Raw genomic sequence first — 21,702 nt, forward strand, 5'->3', positions numbered from 1 at the left:
AAAAAAGGATTGAAGGGGAATCTGCTGATGGGTTGCAGACATGTACGGGTAGATGTAATTACACAGTAACATTATTTGATGACATACTGTACAAAAAAATCTGTTCATGCACTTCTGCCACCCAGACACATGGGGGAGCAGGTACAAAAAGTATTGTACTTTTGCCATGTAATACACCTGAATAAATCAAATTAAAGCAACTCTCTGCACTTGAACCAATTCCAAGACAAGTAATAAGAGTATGGAGCCCAACATCAACCAATGTGTTCCTTTCCGAATATGTATAGTGCTCAATGCTCATCATGCCTCATGTGATCTTAGCTCAGCATTTGTGAAATGTATACAGTACGTCCTTCCAGTCTTGTGTCATTGTAGTATATTTATGTGTGAGGTTAGACTATGGTGTGACATGATAGGTGTCTTTGTTCTTGTTTAGGAGTCTGATCATAAAATGCAGCAACTACAGACAGGCTCAGTGGTGGAGTCACGAAATCAACAGGCTGGCGGAGAACTGTGACTATCTCAAAGTGCAGCGCTTCCAGGGGTTTGCTCCACCACGCCCGGACACGCTCACCAAGTGGTCAGTCACGTGGTCTGTCTGACATTTGCAATGCCTGATAGTCTTTGGTGTTTCTCCACAGCTAAATGTCTGTGGTTCATCTTTGTTTAAAGGTATGTGAATGGCAGTGGCTACTTTGAAGACCTGGCCAATGCTCTGGAACAAGCCAAGGAGGAGATCTACATCACAGACTGGTGGTGAGTGTCAGCAGGATCAGCATATGCTGATGAACAAGGTTTAATGTATGATACAGAAATGTCCACATATTGCAAAAAATATTTGAGCTGCATATGTAGCATATTTATCAGCTCAATAGTGTTGATGTATAAAAATAAATGAGTGTTCTCTGTCTTTTCTCTCAGGCTCAGCCCTGAAGTGCACCTGAAGAGACCAGCTATTGATACACACTGGCGCCTGGACGTCATCCTCAAACGCAAAGCAGTAGAGTTTCTCTCTCAATCTTTCTCTTCTCATTTAAACATTTCAAATGGTTTCAAATTGTCCTTTTACTTTTCCTAGTCCTTCTTTCAAATGGCATCTCCTTCGCGTCTGTCCATTCTCTGCAGGAACAAGGTGTCAAAGTGTGCATCCTGCTCTACAAAGAGGTGGAACTCGCACTTGGTATCAATAGTGACCACAGCAAGCGGACTCTCATGAATATGCACCCCAACATCAAGGTCTCAGCACATTTTACAATCACTCTCAGCTCTCCACACATTTGGATACTCAGACAAAGACGGTTGCATGAGTGCATGTTTTCATGTCTGTTTCTCCCCTTTGATGTCCCTCATCAGGTAATGCGACATCCTGATCACGTGTCGTCTGTGGTGTTCCTGTGGGCTCACCATGAGAAGATGGTGGCCATTGACCAGACGGTAGCCTTTGTTGGGGGCATTGACCTGGCGTTTGGGAGGTGGGATGACAGCCACTACCGGCTAACTGACCTGGGGTCTGCAGAGACAGCCAATCCTGGAACAGAGGTGGAGCCAAAAGAAGCCACAGAAGTAAGATGTCTTTTATATCAAAATGTGATGATGCTGGGGCATCTGGGTAGTGTAGATGTAAAAGCACTCACCTATCAGGGCGGAGACCTGTGTTCAATTCCTGTCAGCGGTATTTCCGGCTTGGGCAGACGTTCCTAGAGACACAATTGACCGTGTCTGTGGGTGGGAAGGGTTTGGGGTATGAGTCCTGTTCGCTGCACTAGTGCCTCCTCTGGTCGATTGGGGCGCCTGTTCGGGGTGGGGGGGGATAGCGTGATCCTCCCAAGCGTTATGGCCTGCCGTTGTCAGGTGAAAAGAAATGGCTGGCAACTGCACATGTATTGGAGGAAGCATGTGCTAGTCTACAACTCTCCCCAGATCAACAGAGGGTGTAGAGCAACAACCGGGACAGCGGGGAAGAATTGGCCATGTACAATTGGGGAGAAAATGGGAGAAAAAGCTGAGGTGTGTGTATTGCTCTCAAGAGCCTTCCCTGTATAAATAAAGGCAAAAAAAAAAAAAATTGACTATGTGACATTCCCTGCAGACACAAACACATCCCTCCGTTAACAAGGATGACGTGACGGCTGAAGATCAAAAGCTATCAGAGCCAGTGGAGAAAGCAGAGCAGGACGCCGAGGATCTGACCTGCAACACTAAACTGTGGCTGGGCAAAGACTACAGCAACTTTATCTGCAAAGACTGGACCCAACTGGACAAACCGTTTGAAGGTACCGTATCTAAACCTCCCTAACCCTAACCCTATCTCTTTCCGTGCGCACACATGTACAGACGCACAAGCACACAGAGACACACTGATTTTTTAATTTTTTCCCTTTTTTTCAGATAACATTGACCGCACTCAAGTGCCTCGCATGCCGTGGCGCGATCTGTCTGCCGCTATTCATGGCAGAGCAGCCAGGGATGTGTCCCGCCACTTCATCCAGCGCTGGAACTTCACCAAGGTCAGACTTCAGACCAGTGTTCTATAGGCCTTAACTACACTTCACTTAACTTCACTTCACTTAACTTAAATAACTTAACTTCACCAATGTCAGACTTCAGACCAGAGTTCTATAGGACTTAACTTAACTTAACTTCACCAAGGTCAGACTTCAGACCAGAGTTCTATAGGCCTTAACTTAACATAACTAACTTAACTTCACCAAGGTCAGACTTCAGACGAGAGTTCTATAGGCCTTAACTTAACTAACTTAACTTCACCAAGGTCAGACTTCACACAAGAGTTATGTAGGCCTTAACTTAACTAACTTAACTTCACCAAGGTCAGACTTCACACAAGAGTTCTATAGGAGCTTCACCAAGGTCAAACTTCAGACAAGAGTTCTATAGGCCTTAACTTAACTAACTTAACGTCACCAAGGTCAAACTTCAGACAAGAGTTCTATAGGCCTTAACTTAACTAACTTAACTTCACCAAGGTCAGACTTCACACAAGAGTTCTATAGGAACTTCACCAAGGTCAAACTTCAGACGAGTTCTATAGGCCTTAACTTAACTAACTTAACTTCACCAAGGTCAGACTTCACACAAGAGTTCTATAGGCCTGAACTTAACTTAACTTAACTAACTTAACTTCACCAAGGTCAGACTTAGGTCAGACTTCACACAAGAGTTCTATAGGCCTGAACTTAACTTAACTTAAATTAACTTAACTTAACTTAACTAACTTAACTTCACCAAGGTCAGACTTCACACAAGAGTTCTATAGGCCTGAACTTAACTTAAATTAATTTAACTTCACCAAGGTCAGACTTCAGTCAAGAGTTCTATAGGCCTGAACTTAACTTAAATTAACTTAACTGAACTAACTTAACTTCACCAAGGTCAGACTTCAGACAAGAGTTATATAGGCCTGAACTTAACTTAAATTAACTTAACTGAAGTAACTTAACTTCACCAAGGTCAGACTTCAGACAAGAGTTCTATAGGCCTGAACTTAACTTAAATTAACTTAACTGAACTAACTTAACTTCACCAAGGTCAGACTTCAGCAAGAGTTCTATAGGCCTGAACTTAACTTAAATTAACTTAACTGAACTAACTTAACTTCACCAAGGTCAGACTTCAGACAATAGTTCTATAGGCCACTCTGCGCCACTCAAAGGAAGTGCAGGAAATATCTGGCGTTCATTTATTTTGTTTTGTCTCCTGCAGATCTTTAAGAACAAGTACAAGGACGACTTCTTCCCCTACCTCCTTCCCAAGTCTCATTGTACTGCTGACTCACTGGCCTTCACTGTGCCTGGGTCCAGCAAAGCCAAAGTGCAGGTATTTAATGCATTCGCACTCGCGCACACACACACACACGCACGCGCACGCGCACGCGCAAACGCACACACACACACACACACACACACACACACACACACACACACACAAACACACACACACTGTCCATAACACAGACAAACAATAAATAACATACACACAGTCCAAAACACAGACAAACACGCACACGCACAGGCATACACACACGCACACACACACACACACACACACACACACACACACACACACACACACACACACACACACACACACACACACACACACACACACACACACACACACACACACACACACACACACACACACACACACACTATCCATAACACAGACAAACAATAAACAACACACACACAGTCCAAAACACAGACAAACAATAAACAACACACACAGTCCAAAACACAGACAAACAACAAACACAGTCCAAAACAATAAACAACACACACAGTCCAAAACACAGACAAACAACAAACACAGTCCAAAACAATAAACAACACACATAGTCCATAACTCCCACTAGCCAAAGAAAGAAGACAAAGGCATGCAGAGTGATGCCAGAGAGGGGAAGCGAGGTCAAGGGGCAGCATGGTCTTTCTAACACGAAGCAGTGGAGGTTATGGGAAATGTAGTCTTAATTTTGAAAAATACTAACAATACTACTGGCATGAGATAGCAGCTACCAATTGTCTCGACCATGGTTTCTGTTAACCGGGATTACACCAAGGTAACACATTTAATTTAACAATGATATATTTATGTTTAAAAATGCTGCACTGCACATAGCACTTTTTAAGATAAGTAATTTAATTTGGTGAAGCACAGATTATCCTCAGGTATTGATAAGAGGACTGAAAGTGATTCCACATTTTATGATGGCAGATCACTGTGAACGTTGAATTTGTGTCTTTAGTTGTATTTCCAGTGTCAGCACATCATAGGGCTGAGTTGCGTTACATTCTCCTCTTGATACTGGTGACTAAATACAGATAATTGTCACTATGAATACCGGAGGTCACATTTGTCACACCAAACAGCAAGCTATGACAGACATCATCAGCCAGTCCCGTGGAGTTTTTCTTTGCAATGCCTGATTCCTCTTATGCATCATTCCTCTTATGTGTGAAGGTGAAGGTGTAGGTGTAGGTGTATGTTATACTGTAGGAGTGATTCTCCCAGTGCCGCACTGTACATATGTACACTGTTAGACGTTAGTTACATATATAGCTCTATGCTTGGAATTAACTCTCACTCAATGTCAAATGTAATGATTAAAATACAACAGTTTCTAGAAACTAGTGCTTAGTAAATGTTCAGATAGTGAGTGCTAGATAATACCTTTTGCTGTGAGTAGTTTTCTATTGTATTGTGGGCGAGGGCCTGTAACCCTAACCCTTGCTCCATATTATCCAGTAGCTCCCCTATCAGGTTTGGTGCTCCCTGACTCAGGTATCCTTGGCAGCGCCTCAGCTGTGGCATTTTGTGTTTAAGAGAAAGAGCACAGGGTCTCTATTCTTCTGCTGTTCAAGATAAGGGGGTTATGTTTCACACATTGTTGGCTAGGATAAGTATGCTTCCCTCTGGAGCAGTCTTTGGTTTGGTTTGGGAATGTACTATAACACTTTCACTACTGTAAGTCAATCTGAGCAAGCTAACTACACTATTAACTTAAACCAGTGCAAAACTCATGGTAGCACCTTCAGCTTTGACGTTGCCTATATTGTCTATCTATGCAAAATTAATAGTCAATTCAACAGAAGCTTAGTGTAACATTCCTGTGATCTGCCCATGTCCAGCACTCAGACATTAAAGGCACTATATGCATTTTTTTTTTGGCCCACTAGATGTCGCACTAGAGTAGCACCATCAGACATAAACAAATACAGTCTATGAAACACATAGGCCCGTCTTCCAATGCTGCCGTATGCCCTCGCATCACTATCCCAGCTGTCTGCTGTGTGTGCACCGGCTGTGGGCTCTCTGTGTGTGTGGAGTGAACATACAGTACATGCAGAGCAAGCCACAGCCGACCGACCGCATTCAAACAGAACCCGGAAATGTTTTAAATAGCTCGTTTCACGGCCACGGCAGCTCCCTCTCTCCCATTCACTCTCAAGCTCACTCCACCGCTGCTTGCAAACCTCGCATGGTCACTCTCTGTCTATTTATAAACGGTGGGGGGGGGGGGGGGGGGGGGGCTTCCTTCACTGCTCAGAACAGCATTACTTGCCTGTTTCGCTAGATATACAGTACCGGTAGTAGTTTGCTGACATCTAGTAGGACTGAATACCATATTTAGTGCCTTTAACGTTTAAGTTATTGTGACATCACGTTGAAGACAAATAAGATCTTGTGCACTGTTTTATGAACTGAGGACACACAGAATTAAAGACAGTTCCTCCAGTGATGTTTACAGAAATGGCATAAAAAACACAATAAAAAAATTATATTTCTTTTTTGAAATGTGGTGAAATAAAGTATAACATTTCCAAATATGGAAACACTTGAATAAAGTACAGATACTTGAAACATGCAAGGGAGTATTATTTACTTCACTGTCAGTAAACTCACTCAAATGTTTATACTGTAATTTTCTCTCTCAGGTGTTGCGCTCTGCAGATCGTTGGTCAGCTGGAACCAATGAGTGCTCAATCCTCAATGCCTACATCCACACCATCGAGAACAGCCAGCACTACGTCTACATTGAGGTAACGCAAGAAAGCCTTACGGCCAAAACACACAGGACGCATAAGCGCAGCGCAGCCAGCTTTCATTCGGCGCCCATGTTAACTGATCTAACTCAGGCTACAGGACCCATCACTGTATCTTGTACAATCTAGTCGGATGGTCCTCCCTGACTATGCGTAGGATGCAGCATTGGTATATTCTCATGTATAAGACCATTCTGGGTAAGTTACCCTCTTACTTATGCTCTAAATTTGTGTCCATAACTACCTCGTATAATCTCAGATCCAACTGGTTGCGCTTTAAAGTGCCCCCTGTACGGACTGAGGCTGGTAAAAGAAGCTTATCTTATTTTGGTCCCTGGTCCTGGAACGACCTGCAGACACGTTTTAAGTTGGTTTCTTTGATTTCGTTGTCCAGTTTTAAATACAAGTTGTCAGAGGTTCTTGTCTCGAGCTGCTCCTGTGGCAACATTTAAACTTCCACTGTGCACTTTGTCTCTTTATGCACTTTATGCCTCTTGTAGCAATATTTAAACTCCTCTGTGCACAATATGCCTCTGCACTTTATGCCTCTTTTATCATCATTTTATGACTATGATTTTAGGATGTAAATCGTAATATACGATTTTATTTCGTATGCTTCTTACTATTACTTCTGATGCAGTGTTGGTGTAGTCTGTGCTCTGTTTTAATTAGTTTTTGTATCTTGTATGTAAATGTGTGTATGATCTGATCTGTAACTTGCTGCCTTCTTGGCCAGGTCGCAATTGTAAAAGAGATTTCGTATCTCAATTTGTTTTACCTGGTTAAATAAAGGTTATAATAATAATAATAAGATAACCCTAACCCTAACTCATGTTAACTGATCTCACTGCCCGCGCCGCGCAGCGTAGTGCGCTGCCCCCTCTGTTGCGCTTTAGTTCGCCGTCCGTTGTATTTTTTACAGGAGCCGCAAGCGAAAGAGACAGCGGGAGCAAGGGGAAAGAGAGAGACGTGGGAGTGACGTTGCTATCTGAAGTGGGGTTTCAATTGGTCATCCGGCACAACAGAGCTAGAGAGGGACAGAGAGAGACAGAGAGAAAGACTATAGACCGACCTACACAACAACGTTGTTAACAAACACTCTTTGTTCTACTGTGGTCAGTCATTCAGTGTTTACCCCAATCCCAAGACATGGACATGCCATGAACAGTTGTCATGAACACATTATGTTATACATGAGCTTATAAACTCATGATAAAAATGAGGTCGATATGTGAAAACAAAAGATGAAGATGAGCGAGTCGCTGATGCCCGGCGTGGAAAAAATTAGCTCTTTGTGTGGACAGCCAGGCGCCTGCTCGTGAGGAAAATGCGCTTTGCTTATGCGCTTACGTGTCCTGTCTGTCCATAGAATTAGTCAATTATATACTAATACAGTAGATAGCTCATAGCGGAGTGACTGCACCTATTATTAATATCTCATCTATGCCTTTTGATTGTTTTTCCCCCTTTTCTTCATGGCCTTGTGATGGCACTGATATAATTAATGTATATGGCCAGGCTCTGACAAAACATCTCTCTGTAAACTCACAAGGTTCCAGTATCTTCAACTCAGATTTTATATTTATTGTAAAATATTGTGCTGTACATCTACTTAGTATATATTTTACTCTGGATCCCAGCCTGTGTTTGATTACATAATATTTGACACTTCCAGTTCACTTGACATTGAGAGATTCTGTTTGTAATGGGCTCAAATGGGCAGGAAGCTGAACCTGGTCCCTCTACTGTCACAGGTTCAGCTTCCCACCTCACACCGAGTCACCATCTGTCTCTCCTCTGCCCTCAGAACCAGTTCTTCATCAGCTGTGCCGATGGGAAGAGTGTGCACAACGGGATCGGTGATGCCATTGTGAAGCGAATCCTGCGTGCGCACAGGTCTGGTCACTGTAATGACCACTCCACAAACCTGTCCCTCTCTGTGCTTTCCAACCTGGAAGTTAAATTAAATCAGGGGAAAAAAACAATGGGGAGGCTCTCTAGATGCAAAAAAGAAGAAGATTTATTTACATAGTGAACTAACTGCTACTACTGAACTCAAAAGAATGTTTCAGCCCTCAGACCATCTAACCAATCTGGTTGAGTTTGCCAGGAGGAAACAATCAAGCAATCAATCAGCCATATTGTGGCCTGAGGCCTACAAGGAAAATCACAAAAGCCCATACAAACATACATAGTAAATTATGACAAAAGATACAGTAGATCACGATCCATCTAGGCTGGTTACCTATGCCAACAGGAAAAACATATATATATATATATATATATATATATATATATATATATATATATATTATATATATATATTTATATATATTATATATATATGGTATATCAGAATCAATCAGAATCACTTTTATTGCCACGAGGAATTTGTCTTAGTGTCTGTATGCAGCGTAGTGGTCAGATCAATATACAGAGATAAGAAGTAAGAAAGCAGCTAAAAGACAATCACAACGTTGCAAGTGCAATCAAATCGAGTAAATATATATACAGTATGTACATGAGTGGAGGAGTGTTCCGTGGACAATAAATATGAGTTTACATTGAATGTACATGAAATTTACAGTCTAAGTTAAATAGGCATTAAATAAGCAGTGAATTTACATGAATTTACAGTCCCAGTTAAACAGGCATTAACACATTCAGTGCCACAGCGCTTCAGTAAAATTGTCTGGAGCCTGTGCCAGATTCACTTCCATTCAGTTGAAAACAGCTATAGAATTTTTTCTATTATGGCTATATTAACGGGGCTGGACTTTAATGAAAGATTGAACACTCCTGCTTCTTCCAAAGAAGAAATTTTGTTTCTAGACAGTTCCATTATGAAATTACAGCCTCTCAAAAAAGTGCACTTTCATGGGTTTTCTGTCGTTTTTTTTTTCTTTCCAAGTTATAGCCCCTTTTATGAATACCTTTTGCACTCTAATTTCGAACACATTCACTGACTCTGGCTGGTGTTTTCTGATGTGGTGGCGTGTGGTGTGGTTTCTGTGCAGCCTGTGTGTGTCACACACCCCTCTCCCCCCCCCCCCTCTCCACCTCTGAGCTGCGGGCTCCTCCCACAGAGTTTGCTTTCTCGACTCGTTTTTGCCCCGGACAGATCCCAGCTTTGCTGCGCGCATCATTTCCTTGATGGGCATCAAGGAAATGATGCGCGCTGGCAAACGCGACTGAACGAAAAGGCTTGGCCCGTTCGGCTTCGGATGCTGCCTTTCTAGGAAATCGTGTGGAGATAGATAGAAGCATAAGAGCTCAGTTGTGAGCGCGGATGCAGCCGAGCCCACTCTCGCTGTAGACGGAGCAATATATAGGCTCTGGCAGAAAGCATGCATCGGTTTCCACGGCTTTCTCCGCTGTCTCCTGTACAAAGTAAAGGATCTGAGGTGGGTGGAGCAGCTCCTGTGACGATGTTTAAGGTGGCGCCGTGTGATCCCTTGAAGGGATTCATGCTCACTGGCTGGGTACGACCTTAAACAGCAGAATTATGGAATAATATGAATTATGATTTTAGGACGTCCACAGACGTCCTTGGCACTGAACGTTACTTTTTTTTAGGACGTGCACAGACGTCCTTGGCACTGAATGTGTTAAATTAGATATGAGTTACAGTTTTATGGGGGGGGGGGGGGGGGGGTTCAGTTGAGTTCAGGAGGAGGTAGCGGGGTTTGTGGGGGGTGTTGGTGAGGTCCTTGGTGGAAGGGGTTTCCGTGCCATATTGGTGAGGCTGATGGGCGGTTGGGAAGAAACTGGCCTTGTGGCGAGTAATTCTGGTCTTGGCAGACCTCAGTCTCTTGCCGTGGGGGAGTGTCTTAAAGGAGAATTTCGTTTTTTTTTAACCTGGAGTGCTCTCCTCACATTAATTATTATCTGACGACTCACCCAGTGTTCTCCACAGCGTTTTTGTCCGTCTTAGGCGTTGTTTTGAGATCAATAGTGTCCAAGCCATTCCTAGAATGGAGCTCCGTGGGGGCCACGTGGCAGCGTGCTTTTCATCCATGTAAATAGACAGTTCTATTCCCGTTTTCGACCCATATCGATCCCTAAAGAACCAGACTGCTATTCTCCCCCGGGCTCTCCTCCATTCTCCATTCTCCATTCCCCCTCTATTCTTCCCGGATCCCATTTCCTCCTGTCGGGTCAGCTAGACCAACTCTCGTCAAGTCCCACGAGACTTTCCTGCCGCTGGCCTGTGGACTGACTTGATGAGATTTGGTCTCACTGACCCGACAGGCGGAAATGGGATGCCTGTAACTACCGCTGAAAATAGCCCGGGGGAGAATTAGCAGTCTGATGGTTCCTTAGGGATCAGATTCTGACGATATGGGTCGAAAACGGGAATAAAACTGTCTATTTACATGGATGAAAAGCACGCTGCTACGTGGCCCCACACGGAGCTCCGTTCTAGGACTGGCACACTATTGATCTCAAAACAACGCCTAAGACGGACAAAAACGCTGTGGAGAACACTGGGTGAGTCGTCAGATAATAATTAATGTGAGGAGAGGGATCCAGGTTAAAAAAAAACGAGATTCTCCTTTAAAGAGTTTGTGGCCAGGGTGGGAGGGGTCGGCCATGATCTTGCGAGACTGCTTCAGTGTTCTGGCTGCATGCAGGTCCTGGAGGGATGGCAGGTTGCATCCGATTATCTTCTCATATATTCTGCATCCAGAGAGCCTCCTCAGTGTTTTGTCAGTGTGTGGGCCTCTGATTTCATTGGACTTTCATGCTGGCCTCACGCACCTGGTCCACTCCTTGGTAAGCCTTGGGTCAAGAGCACAAACGTTCTTTATATCTTCAACGTTGAAGTTACACACTGGGGAAAAACAGCTTCTGATGAAATATGCACATGAGGTGGAGATCTACTGTATGTAAATCAAAACATGTCCAATGAAATACAGAAATGAGTGAATTCCATCCTTGATGTGCATCACTGAAAAGCCTTGCACATTTTATAGCATGCAATAAATTGAAGAAAATAATCTGTGGATTACTGTCAGATATTAGTCAGGTGTGCGCTGCTACACATTTATTACTTTCATTAGTGCAATACAATATAGAATGGAATGGACATAAATTATAAATGGAGTAGTCCACTTTAATGTGTAAATAGTCCACTTGCATGCTGACTCTGTATCATTCCAGTGAGGGGAAGAAGTACAGAGTGTTTGTGGTGGTTCCTCTACTTCCTGGGTTTGAGGGAGACATCAAAGAAGGAGGTGGAAATGCCATCCAGGCTATACTGCACTTCACTTACAGGTCAGAGGATTTTCCTTCCCTCAACCCACAGACACACATTATAATTTACTGCAACCTTTGGCAAACTCCGCTCAAAAACTTCAATCTGGCTCAAATACATGTTTCCAATCATGTATAGCTCTATTTGACATAGATTTTCTTTTACCTCATTAAACTTTCTTCTACCTTGAAATGATTTGCATCACTAGTTGAGTTGCCCTAGCATAATTTCAAATTAAACATAATGTATAGACGGTTTTAACTTGACAACAAAAACATTCTAAATTAAACCCCCGCTCACTTCCTGTTGCAGTGTTTGCTATGGACATAAAAGAAAAAAAAACATTCAAGTGCAGGACTGACCATTCCGTGAAAACCGTCTATACAGCTGAGCAGCGAAAACAAAAGTAACGATGTCGAGTGAATATTTCTGCAGTTTGCCGAATGCTGAGAAAAAGGAAGTGCTGTGGGGTTGCGCTCTGGTGAAAACCGTCTATAGGCCTACTTTTTTTTCTCACAATAAAGCAATAAAAGTATGTGTTTAAAAACTGTTTAAAAATGCAGGTCTACTGACTCATACATACTGTACTCTTGATGGTTGAATGAGATATTCACGACTGCTGTTATTAAGTTGAAATATACAACTATAAGCATAATGCAGTTACACACCTGATATGTCTATTTTTAGTTTAAATTCTGACACATTTAGTTAAAAATATTCCTCTCCCTTAATTATCATACATTTAAAGAAACATTTAGTGGATTTCTAGTCATTGTTACCTGTGTTGTAACAACGAGAGCCAACCCACAGCCAAAATACAGATTCCTCCTTTTGTCATTTATTTCTAAATGTGAATAAAAATATGGAAATATGATGTAGCTGCTATCTGTGGGCTTATTGTTGTTTAAATAGCTGAGGTTTCTGTCAACCACTAACACAAGTGGAAAGAAGTCTGCTGTTTTTCTGCTGCTTTCGCTCTAACTTGGTGGGTTATCAAGTTAAGCATGTCACCATTATAAATGGTTCTTTGTGTTCCTCCATTTGGTTAAATTTTCAACGCCTCTTGTTGTCCCAAATTGTTGAATCTTAGTCTATGCCCAGTAGCAGTACTACTGTACTACAGTACTGTAGTATAACAGATGTCCAATGTTTTAGGACTATGTGCCGAGGAGAGCACTCCATCCTGTCGAGACTGAGTGAAGGTGAGTTTTCTGTTTTGAGCAGGTCTTTTCAACACAAACATTCACTTGACATCACAAAGTACCACCTGTTTACTCTCTAATATTTATTCTTTCTTTCTTTCTTTCTTTCTTTTCTTTTCTTTCTTTCCTTCTTTCCTTCTTTCCTTCCTTCTTTCTTTCCTTCTTTCCTTCTTTCCTTCTTTCTTGTGCCTCTTCCTCTTAACTAAAGCTACTGGTGGTGGTAGGTACCTGTCCAACTAGTCTCCATTTCCATCCTTAACTACTTCACCTTCTTTTTACATCCATTTTGAGTGTCCACGTGCCATTTGTCTATACCAGAGGTTTTCAAGGTGGGAGGCGGGCCTCCCCAGGGGGGCTCCAAACATTTTCAGGGGAGGCTCAGTGAATGGAAGTGAAAAATATTACATTAGTTATCAAAAGGAGATCACATAGAATAGCCTAAATGTGTATGATTTGGTTAAGGGATAGTTCAGACATACAGTAGTTTTGGGGAATTTTACTGTTTTCCCACGTTCCTAGAGTCACAAACAATAAATGCCTTCAGACCTTTTTATAGTTGTCTGAAGTATGTCAAACAGCAATATCGGGCTATCTTGGCTCAATGGTTGAGTGTCTATGGGATGAAATAACATCATCTTGATCCCATAGGGCATAGGCATCCAGGAATTTAGGGAATCTACGGTAAGCAAGTAAACTGGAGGGGGGGGGGGGGGGGCTTTGCCCACAAGCTTTGTCTGAGGGGAGGCCCACAGTCTCAGACTTTCAAAACCTCTGGTCTTGTATACCATTTTCGTAGTAAACCTTACTGTTTCTAGCTGGATGTTATTTCTCCAGTGACTAATGTGTTCCTCGTCTGCCCCAGTTAAGGACCAGTGGACGGAGTACATTACCCTGTGTGGCCTGAGAAGCCACGCCCAGCTCTCCCAGTCACTTGTCACAGAACTCATCTACGTTCACAGCAAGACCCTCATTGCTGATGACCGCTGCTATATCATCGGTGAGTCAGCATTGGCACAAACTCATTGGGAGACAGGCCAGCCCTTTGGCTTTGAGTCATCATCGATCTCAATGACAAAGTAGCTAATTACTCATCTCCCTCAGCAAGAATCAGCATTAGAACACTATTCCAGCCACAGGGGAGGAGGGATGACCTCTGTTGAAGTTTTCTGAATAAATGATAGTGTTAAAAAAACATATATCAGATGCATACAGCAGTAACGAGAGCAAAGCAGGGGAAGGAAGGAAGAAAGGAAGTGACGGAGATGGATGGCATTTCCAGTGTGCAAATTGGATTAAAAGCAGTCGCCTACATCCAAACACCTTCAAGCCAGGTGCAGGGGCAGAAGAGGTCAACATTAAAAGAACAGAGAAGGTCCGCACACTGTACCTCCCATTAAAAAAGTGTATTGGATAAACAGGACGTGACATTTCGAGCTAATCATTCATTCATTCATTCATTATGCAAATTGAAAATAAGTGTAAACGAGATGAAGATTATGCATATTAGAATTAGAATCCGCTTTATTGGCCAAGTATGTACACATACAAGGAATTTGACTTTGGTTTTTGTTGCTCTCCGTGTACTCACACACAGAAAAAGTTATGCACAAATGTTGCATTAACTACTACAGTATATACAACAACTGTGGTGTTATCATTAGCATTATTATGATTATATTATTATGGACTTGATTATAGTTTCATAGCGCTTTTCAAAACTGGCAAATACAAGAGCAGTAATATTAAATAATATAGGTAAACACAGATTATATGGAAGCCTGTCTATAAAAATTTATTTTATGGATTGATTTCAAAGATTGACATGCTTGTGGCTGAGGTCAAGTTTTGAGGCTCCCATTATAGACTGTTTCAACTTGACCATATAAATATTCTAAAGTTTAGTAGTTTTACTAGTAGTTTTTTTTCCTGTTGCAGTGTTTGCTAATACAATAGCTGACAGGAAATACTGTAACCAAGTTTTCAAACTAAAAGCTGGAAACTATAAATACACTGTTGAATCTGAGGTAAGGGGACCAACATGAGAAGCAGCACCCATCTTAGCCTGTTATAGGCATTTCATTGTAACAGTTCTGTAATGGTGTGAATACTGATTTGAAAAGAATGACAACAGATTGTAAATGCATGTACTGTCCACTGTGTGTCCCAGGCTCAGCCAACATCAATGACCGCAGCATGCTGGGCAGCAGAGACAGTGAGCTGGCAGTGTTTGTGGAAGATGAAGAGAGGGTTGCATCCACCATGGGAGGAGAGGAGTACCAGGCAGGACCGCTCACACTGGCTCTGCGCAAAGAGTGCTTCAGGTAAGGACAAGAAGTAGCTACTGCAGTGGCATTGTGACTGTGAACTGAAGGAGGGCTTACTACCTTTGCAGCTGTGATTCAGGAAGGAGAGGAAGCATAACACCCACATACACCAAGGCTTATCACAGCTGAATACAAGAGTGCACAATTAAAAGAGAGGCAGGTTAGTAATTCTATGCATTTATGTTTTTCGACAGGTTTTTGTGAGTATGCTTGACCAAACGAGAGTTTTCTGTCTGTGGAAAACAACTACAGAATGCAAACTGGCAGCTAGGCAATTCCCATGTATTTTCTTTACAGGTGAACCATCTCGGGTCGGATGACAATTTTGAGTAAACATAGTTATCGTTGTCCTTATGAAAGATATGCACCCAGGGTGCAACACGTGAATTTGATAACCATATAATGTGAAGATTTACTCTCCTGTGTGTGTTTCCCCACCAGCGTTCTTGTTGGAGCTGCTTCAGACCCCAGTATCAATGTCCAGGATCCAATCAGTGATGAGTTCTTCTCCTTGGTCTGGAACGCATCTGCTAAATTGAACGCCTCAATTTACGACAAGGTATTAATCTAACTGAAAATGATGAAAATCCTACAATGACATGATTTCACGTTATACCTCTCAGATCTTTCTTTTCTTAACCATTGCAACGTGGGCGTACGGGTAGTATAGCAGGAGATTCCCTGCCTACCAACACAAGGGTCGTAGGTTCGAGCCCCCGTGTTACCTCCAGCATGGTCGGGCAATGGGCATCCATACAGGCACAATTGGCCAGCCGTGTCTGTCTGTGGGAAACTGGATTAAGAGTATGTGGCCTGGTCACTGCACTAGTGCCTTCTCTGGTCGGTAGGTGCCTGTTCTGGGGGAGGGGAACTGGGGGGAATAGCGTGATCCTTCCACACGCTACGTCATGCCAGTGAAACTTCTCGCTGTCAGGTGAAAAGAAGCAGCTGGCGATAGCACATATACTGGATGAAGCATGTGCTAGTCTACGGCTTTCCCCAGATCGGCAGAGGGGGTGGAGCAATGACCCGGACACCCTAGCAGGGAATTGGCCAAAACGGGTGCGGGGGGATCTGAAAAACCTTGAGTGGGGGGTGGGGGACATTGCAATGTGCAGCCTCAGTTTTCTTACCTCTCCTCTGCTCTTTGTGGGTGACCCCATGGTGTGATCTTGAATCCAGGTCTTCAACTGCCTTCCGTGCAACTCTGTCCATAATATACGAGACCTGAAGGACCACAACAGGGAGCGCCTGTGCGACACGGACCCTGAACAGGCTGCAGAGGAGCTGAAGGCTGTGCGTGGGCTGCTGGTCCACTTCCCCCTCCACTTCCTGTGTGAGGAGAACCTGCTGCCTCCGCTGGGCAGCAAGGAGGGCATGGCTCCTGTGGGGCTGTGGACGTAACGGGACCAGGTCCGTCGCAGAGGTCCAGACCAGACTGACAACTAACAACTGAAGGGCTACTGTACAGGCTGCCCCCATCCATGCCTCTTCTTCACCAAATGTTTATCCCAATATAGGCTACTACAGTAGTTACAGGTACTGCACTGGTGATGAAAAGATCTAACATGGCCTTAGGCGTTAAAACAATCTATTTGTTAATAACTAATTATTTTATATTTAATATTTTAGTGAAGATGGAACTACTCAAACTACTCAACTACTACAAAAAATGTGTATCTATCTCACCAAATGTTGCACTGGTGATGACACTATCTCCAACATGGCCTTACGCCTTAACACAATGTATTTGTTAATAACTCCTGTATTAAGGGCTACTGTACCAGCTGCCCCATCCATGCATTTTTTTTAAATCTCTCCAAACGTTTATCCCAATAGACTACAGTAGTTATTGCACTGCTGAGGAAAATATCTAATGCCTTAACACAATGTATTTGTTAATAACTCATGTTTTTAGATTTTCTATTTGACTGAAAATGGGCCTAGTCTCAATAAAACCACTCAAATGTAGATTGTTATGAAAGGGGATTGTTATAATAGTAGATTAGATGTATTAGCCAGTTTTGTTTTTTTCATGTATGTCGAAACATCGAAATTCGCCACGCCACCTAGAATTTGTAATTGAAAAGTGTTTGAAAAGTCCTTGAAATGTATCCTTACAAAAGAGCGGCAACCCGGGTTTGTTCATGATGGTAGTATCTGCTTGGTAACTTCTACAATGCAATCTGAAGTGTAGGGCTGATGGTGGTGCAAAACAAATACATGAATGTAGCCTATGAGTCAGGGGGAGGACAGGGAAGCTGGATTAGAAGTCAAGCATCTCAGATGATAGGGAACATAGTGTACATTTATTGTAGAAAGGTTTTTGGGTGGGTGGATCTGTCTCTCTCACTGTCTCCCTCCTCCCCCTCTCGCTCTCTCACTCAGGCTTCATCGCTCACTGCAGTGGCAGCAACATTATGTCAGAACATTTGTGGTTGTTATGGTGACGGATATAAAGAGATGACTAGATTCTAGCTGAAATAAAGACTGGATAGAGCAGGAAAAGGAGAAGATTGATTAGAGGGATAACTTACGAAATCAGGATTGAGTATCGGAAAAGACAGAAGGCAATACTGTATGTAGTCAAGTCACTGACAATTTCTCTGGAAGGAAAATCATTATAATGGTTTTGTTTAATGACCAGGTGAAAAATTGTAAGATGAAAGGAGGAAAAGATAATTGTGGTGTGCTGCGGTACGTTGATGTAGGCATGTAGCGTTAATTGTTGATTCTTTTTTTTATGTCATCATGACAACCAAGTGAATTATTAACCATGTTGTCAGTGGTCCATAACATTCCACTATCCACTCAGTTTAGAGAAAGATGTGTTAAGCAGAGCTACAGATTGTTTCTAATTACAGGTAGTTAAGTATAGCCCCTTATCACAAGCATGTCTCAAAGGGCTTTACATAGCATCATTTACGGTATATACATCATATATATCTACGCATATCATATAGGTTACATACATCATACTACCACACATCATTTTACTAGATTACCGTATATACATTATATACGTTACAACACAGCATGTCTTTGGACTGTGGGAGGAAACCCGGGGAGAACATGCAAACTCTACACAGAAAGGACCCAGATAAAGATTTGAACCCACAACCTTCTTGCTGTGAGGCGACAGTACTAATCACTGAGCCATCATGCAATTTGGCCATTGCAGACTTCAGTGCTTTCCATGTGGGCTCGATAATCCTGTGTCCGGTTGCCATAAAATGTCTTGCATTTCTAATATAAATTTGCTTGTATTAGGAATTTATTTTGGTGTATTGCAGAAAGCATCTCAACAGTTCCCTTTGCTAAACAGTTGTACATTCTGTATGTTTAACACTGCAATTGAGGAATGAGTTGATGTAGCTTCCCCTCATGATGCAATACCCGTGGTGAGACTGCTGAGATCACTATTTTGGAACATTATCAAGTGATATTTTCATGTGAAGCTCTTCACTTTGCCAAACCAGTAGGGAGTGAGTGCTACTATTGAGCTAACTGGGAAAGTCTTGCACTGGACAAATACCTAGCACTGGCAGTAAGAGCAAGCAGTGTATACTTCAATGTAGCCTCCTCCATACAACTACCCTTCTCTTGATATTCTATTGATTCATTAGGAAATATCAGCAATCTTTGAAGTGCACAGTCATTCAAGAGATCATGAATGCTCCCAATGAAGGAATGCACTTTATGGTGCTTTTATGCAACACAATGTGATGTATGTGATATATGAGTTATATGTTTTCTTAGTACGATATGAATGACATAACAGGAGTCTGGGCACAGCTCTATGGCTCTTGCCTAGTGCAGTAACTTGAGATTCAACACTTGACCATAGAGGGCATTTGAAGACATAAGAATGTCGCCAAATTCTGCCAGTGCTCCGTAAGCACCATTATAATAGTGTCTCAACCTGTTTTTTAGTGTTACTAGAGGACCAAGCAGAGGAGCAGATGGCAAGCGGTGTGTGTGGAGCTTGTGAATGGAATTTCAGAACTACGCAGAAATTACACACTTTCCATTGGGAGTTACCAAAATACCACTATGTACCTTTGCTCAGTAGAACCTGGAGATTTGCGAGCACTTCTTATGCAACGCAGCTTTGAGTGGTATTCTTTAAAAATCCCTCAAACGTGCCAGTGATATACTGTTTTACTGTTTTGTATCATGGATTTTATTTTTACTGGACCAATAGCCAGCATAACAAATACATCTTTATTAATATTACTAATACTAATACTAATAAAAACATGTTTTTAACGGAAAACACCTTGAAATGAATATTTTGTTTAGTGGATAGTGTTTAAGAAGTCCCGTTTTATTTTTATAAGCAAAGGAAACCTTTGTTTACACAAATCAATAAATCCAGGTTGTTATACTGATGTATACTGGTAGGGTTAGGGTATTTGCACTGAAGTACAGTTATGAAGAACAAACTTGTACTTTAGAGCAGTAGTTCTCAAACTTTCATACTAGCAATCTTGTGTGCTACGCGTACTCAATTCCTAAGCTTGCCCGTCCTGCAGCTCGCCCACTGCACGTCGCATACGCAGCTCGGCCGCTGCTCTATTAGATCACTGATGACATCATCAGCACGGATGACATCACTGATGACATCATCACTGAACTTATAGCCTCAGCCAGAAAGGATGACATCACTGATGACATCATCACTGATCACATCACATCATTAGGTAATTAGGGCAATCACCTAATTAAAAAATCTGGCTCCGCCAGGTCATCCACACGGGTACTCTTTGTGCTCGATTCCTAGTCTCGCCCGCTGAGTGGACTCGTAGCTTCGCCTGCCCTGCAGCTCGCCCACTGCGCGTCGCATACGCAGCTCGGCTGCTACGTGGCCTCACCTGCTCTATTTGCACCAAGGAGGATGACATCACTGATGACATCATCACTGATGACATCACATCATTAGGTAATTAGGGCAATCACTTAATTAAAAAATACGGCTCCGTCAGGTCACCTGCACGGGTGCTCTTTACACTTCCTGCAAGTTTCAGTCCGACCGCACGTAAAACGGCATAGCTGTAGCCAGATAAAATTCTGCTCACTCACACACACACACACTTATTCTTATTATATGATAAAAAAATCTGGCTCCGTCAGGTCACCCGCTCTTTAGACTTCCTGCAAGTTCACGATCACACGTAACACGGCATAGCTGTGGCCGGACAAAATTCTGCTCACTCACACACACACAGACACTTCTCATTCACTTCCCATCTTCTACTAACTAGTGGACCCGTGGGAGTTGGACCCCCAACCCCCCCCCCCCCCAGTGGGGCCTTTGTGGGCCCTCAGGGGCCAAATAGTGCCCTCAGGGGCCTTTGGGGGTCAAATGGGCCCTCAGTGGCTGATTTCGAATCGCACATAGGTTACGCAAAAACCACGCCCTGTGCCCGCCTACGCAGCAGTCAAGCGCCGGGATTGGCCAGGAGCAAGTCTTTTGTCTTCTTTTGACAACTGGAATCTCCCACACCACAAACACTGGAGGACACGCAGCCCAGCGATTTCATGAACCAACTGAATTGCTCTTGAGAGCGGACATTGAAATGAATTATGGTCACCTACCTTCCTTAGCATAATAATAATAAGCATAATAAGCATTGTAATCTACACAATCTACACAATGTACACAATCTACAAAAACATGCAATAATATAAACAGTGTTGTGTTCACGTTCATAGCTCTATTATCATAATATAATGTATCATATCGTTAATTTCAAGCTCAATTCTTACCCAGAGAAAAGGTACAGCACTGAAAATGTAACAAGCAATAGTTTTTTAAACATCTTTATTTTAAAAGATGAAAAAACCCAGGTGCTTTAGTCCCAAGCTTCAACAAGCAAACATTTTATCTCTAAAATGAAATACAATAAAGAAATCCAGTCCACAGTTTTTTCTACATTTTCCCCAGTCCAGTCAGCTGTTAATCCCTGTTCCAGTCCCAACAAAAAAACTACAAAAACATTCACAATTGTGAAATATTGTCTAGTTCATTAGTATCATTATTAAAGTTAAAGTTCAGAATCAGAATCAGAAAGACTTTAATGATCCCCGGGGGGAAATTGGGACAAGTTACAGTAGCTCGCTCACAGAACACACATAGCATAAAATAAACAGTAGTAAATGCGATATTAAGCAAAATAAGCAGAATAAGAACACAACATAGCATAGAATAACAGTAGTAAATGCGATAGAAGCAAAAATAAGTAGAATATGTCTAAGTAAGCAAAATACATAGAGTAAGTTGGAGTGGTGTATTGGGTTTACCGAAATCATGTTGGCAGCAGCACGCCGAGCTGCATGCAGAGGCCATTGTCAGCAGG

The 21,702-nt window shown here is 42.5% G+C and overlaps 1 protein-coding gene across 3 annotated transcripts in view; it reads left to right on the plus strand.

The window, feature by feature from the left end:
• Positions 1-19,607, plus strand: part of pld2 (phospholipase D2) — a 48,393-nt gene extending 28,786 nt beyond the window's left edge. For all 3 annotated transcript variants that reach the window (XM_083639936.1, XM_083639938.1, XM_083639937.1), the window contains 16 exons: positions 437-580; positions 673-756; positions 922-1,000; positions 1,126-1,236; positions 1,354-1,563; positions 2,090-2,273; positions 2,389-2,507; positions 3,721-3,834; positions 6,453-6,557; positions 8,368-8,456; positions 11,724-11,837; positions 12,973-13,019; positions 13,882-14,016; positions 15,187-15,340; positions 15,785-15,902; positions 16,526-19,607. In XM_083639936.1, coding sequence (XP_083496062.1) covers positions 437-580; positions 673-756; positions 922-1,000; positions 1,126-1,236; positions 1,354-1,563; positions 2,090-2,273; positions 2,389-2,507; positions 3,721-3,834; positions 6,453-6,557; positions 8,368-8,456; positions 11,724-11,837; positions 12,973-13,019; positions 13,882-14,016; positions 15,187-15,340; positions 15,785-15,902; positions 16,526-16,747 — 2,029 coding nt within the window. In that variant the 3' untranslated portion in view covers positions 16,748-19,607. The remainder of the gene's footprint in view (positions 1-436; positions 581-672; positions 757-921; positions 1,001-1,125; positions 1,237-1,353; positions 1,564-2,089; positions 2,274-2,388; positions 2,508-3,720; positions 3,835-6,452; positions 6,558-8,367; positions 8,457-11,723; positions 11,838-12,972; positions 13,020-13,881; positions 14,017-15,186; positions 15,341-15,784; positions 15,903-16,525) is intronic.
• Positions 19,608-21,702: the final 2,095 nt, after the last annotated feature.

The sequence above is a fragment of the Poromitra crassiceps genome (assembly GCF_964638095.1).
Source record: "Poromitra crassiceps genome assembly, chromosome: 1".
NCBI classification, from domain to species: domain Eukaryota; kingdom Metazoa; phylum Chordata; class Actinopteri; order Beryciformes; family Melamphaidae; genus Poromitra; species Poromitra crassiceps.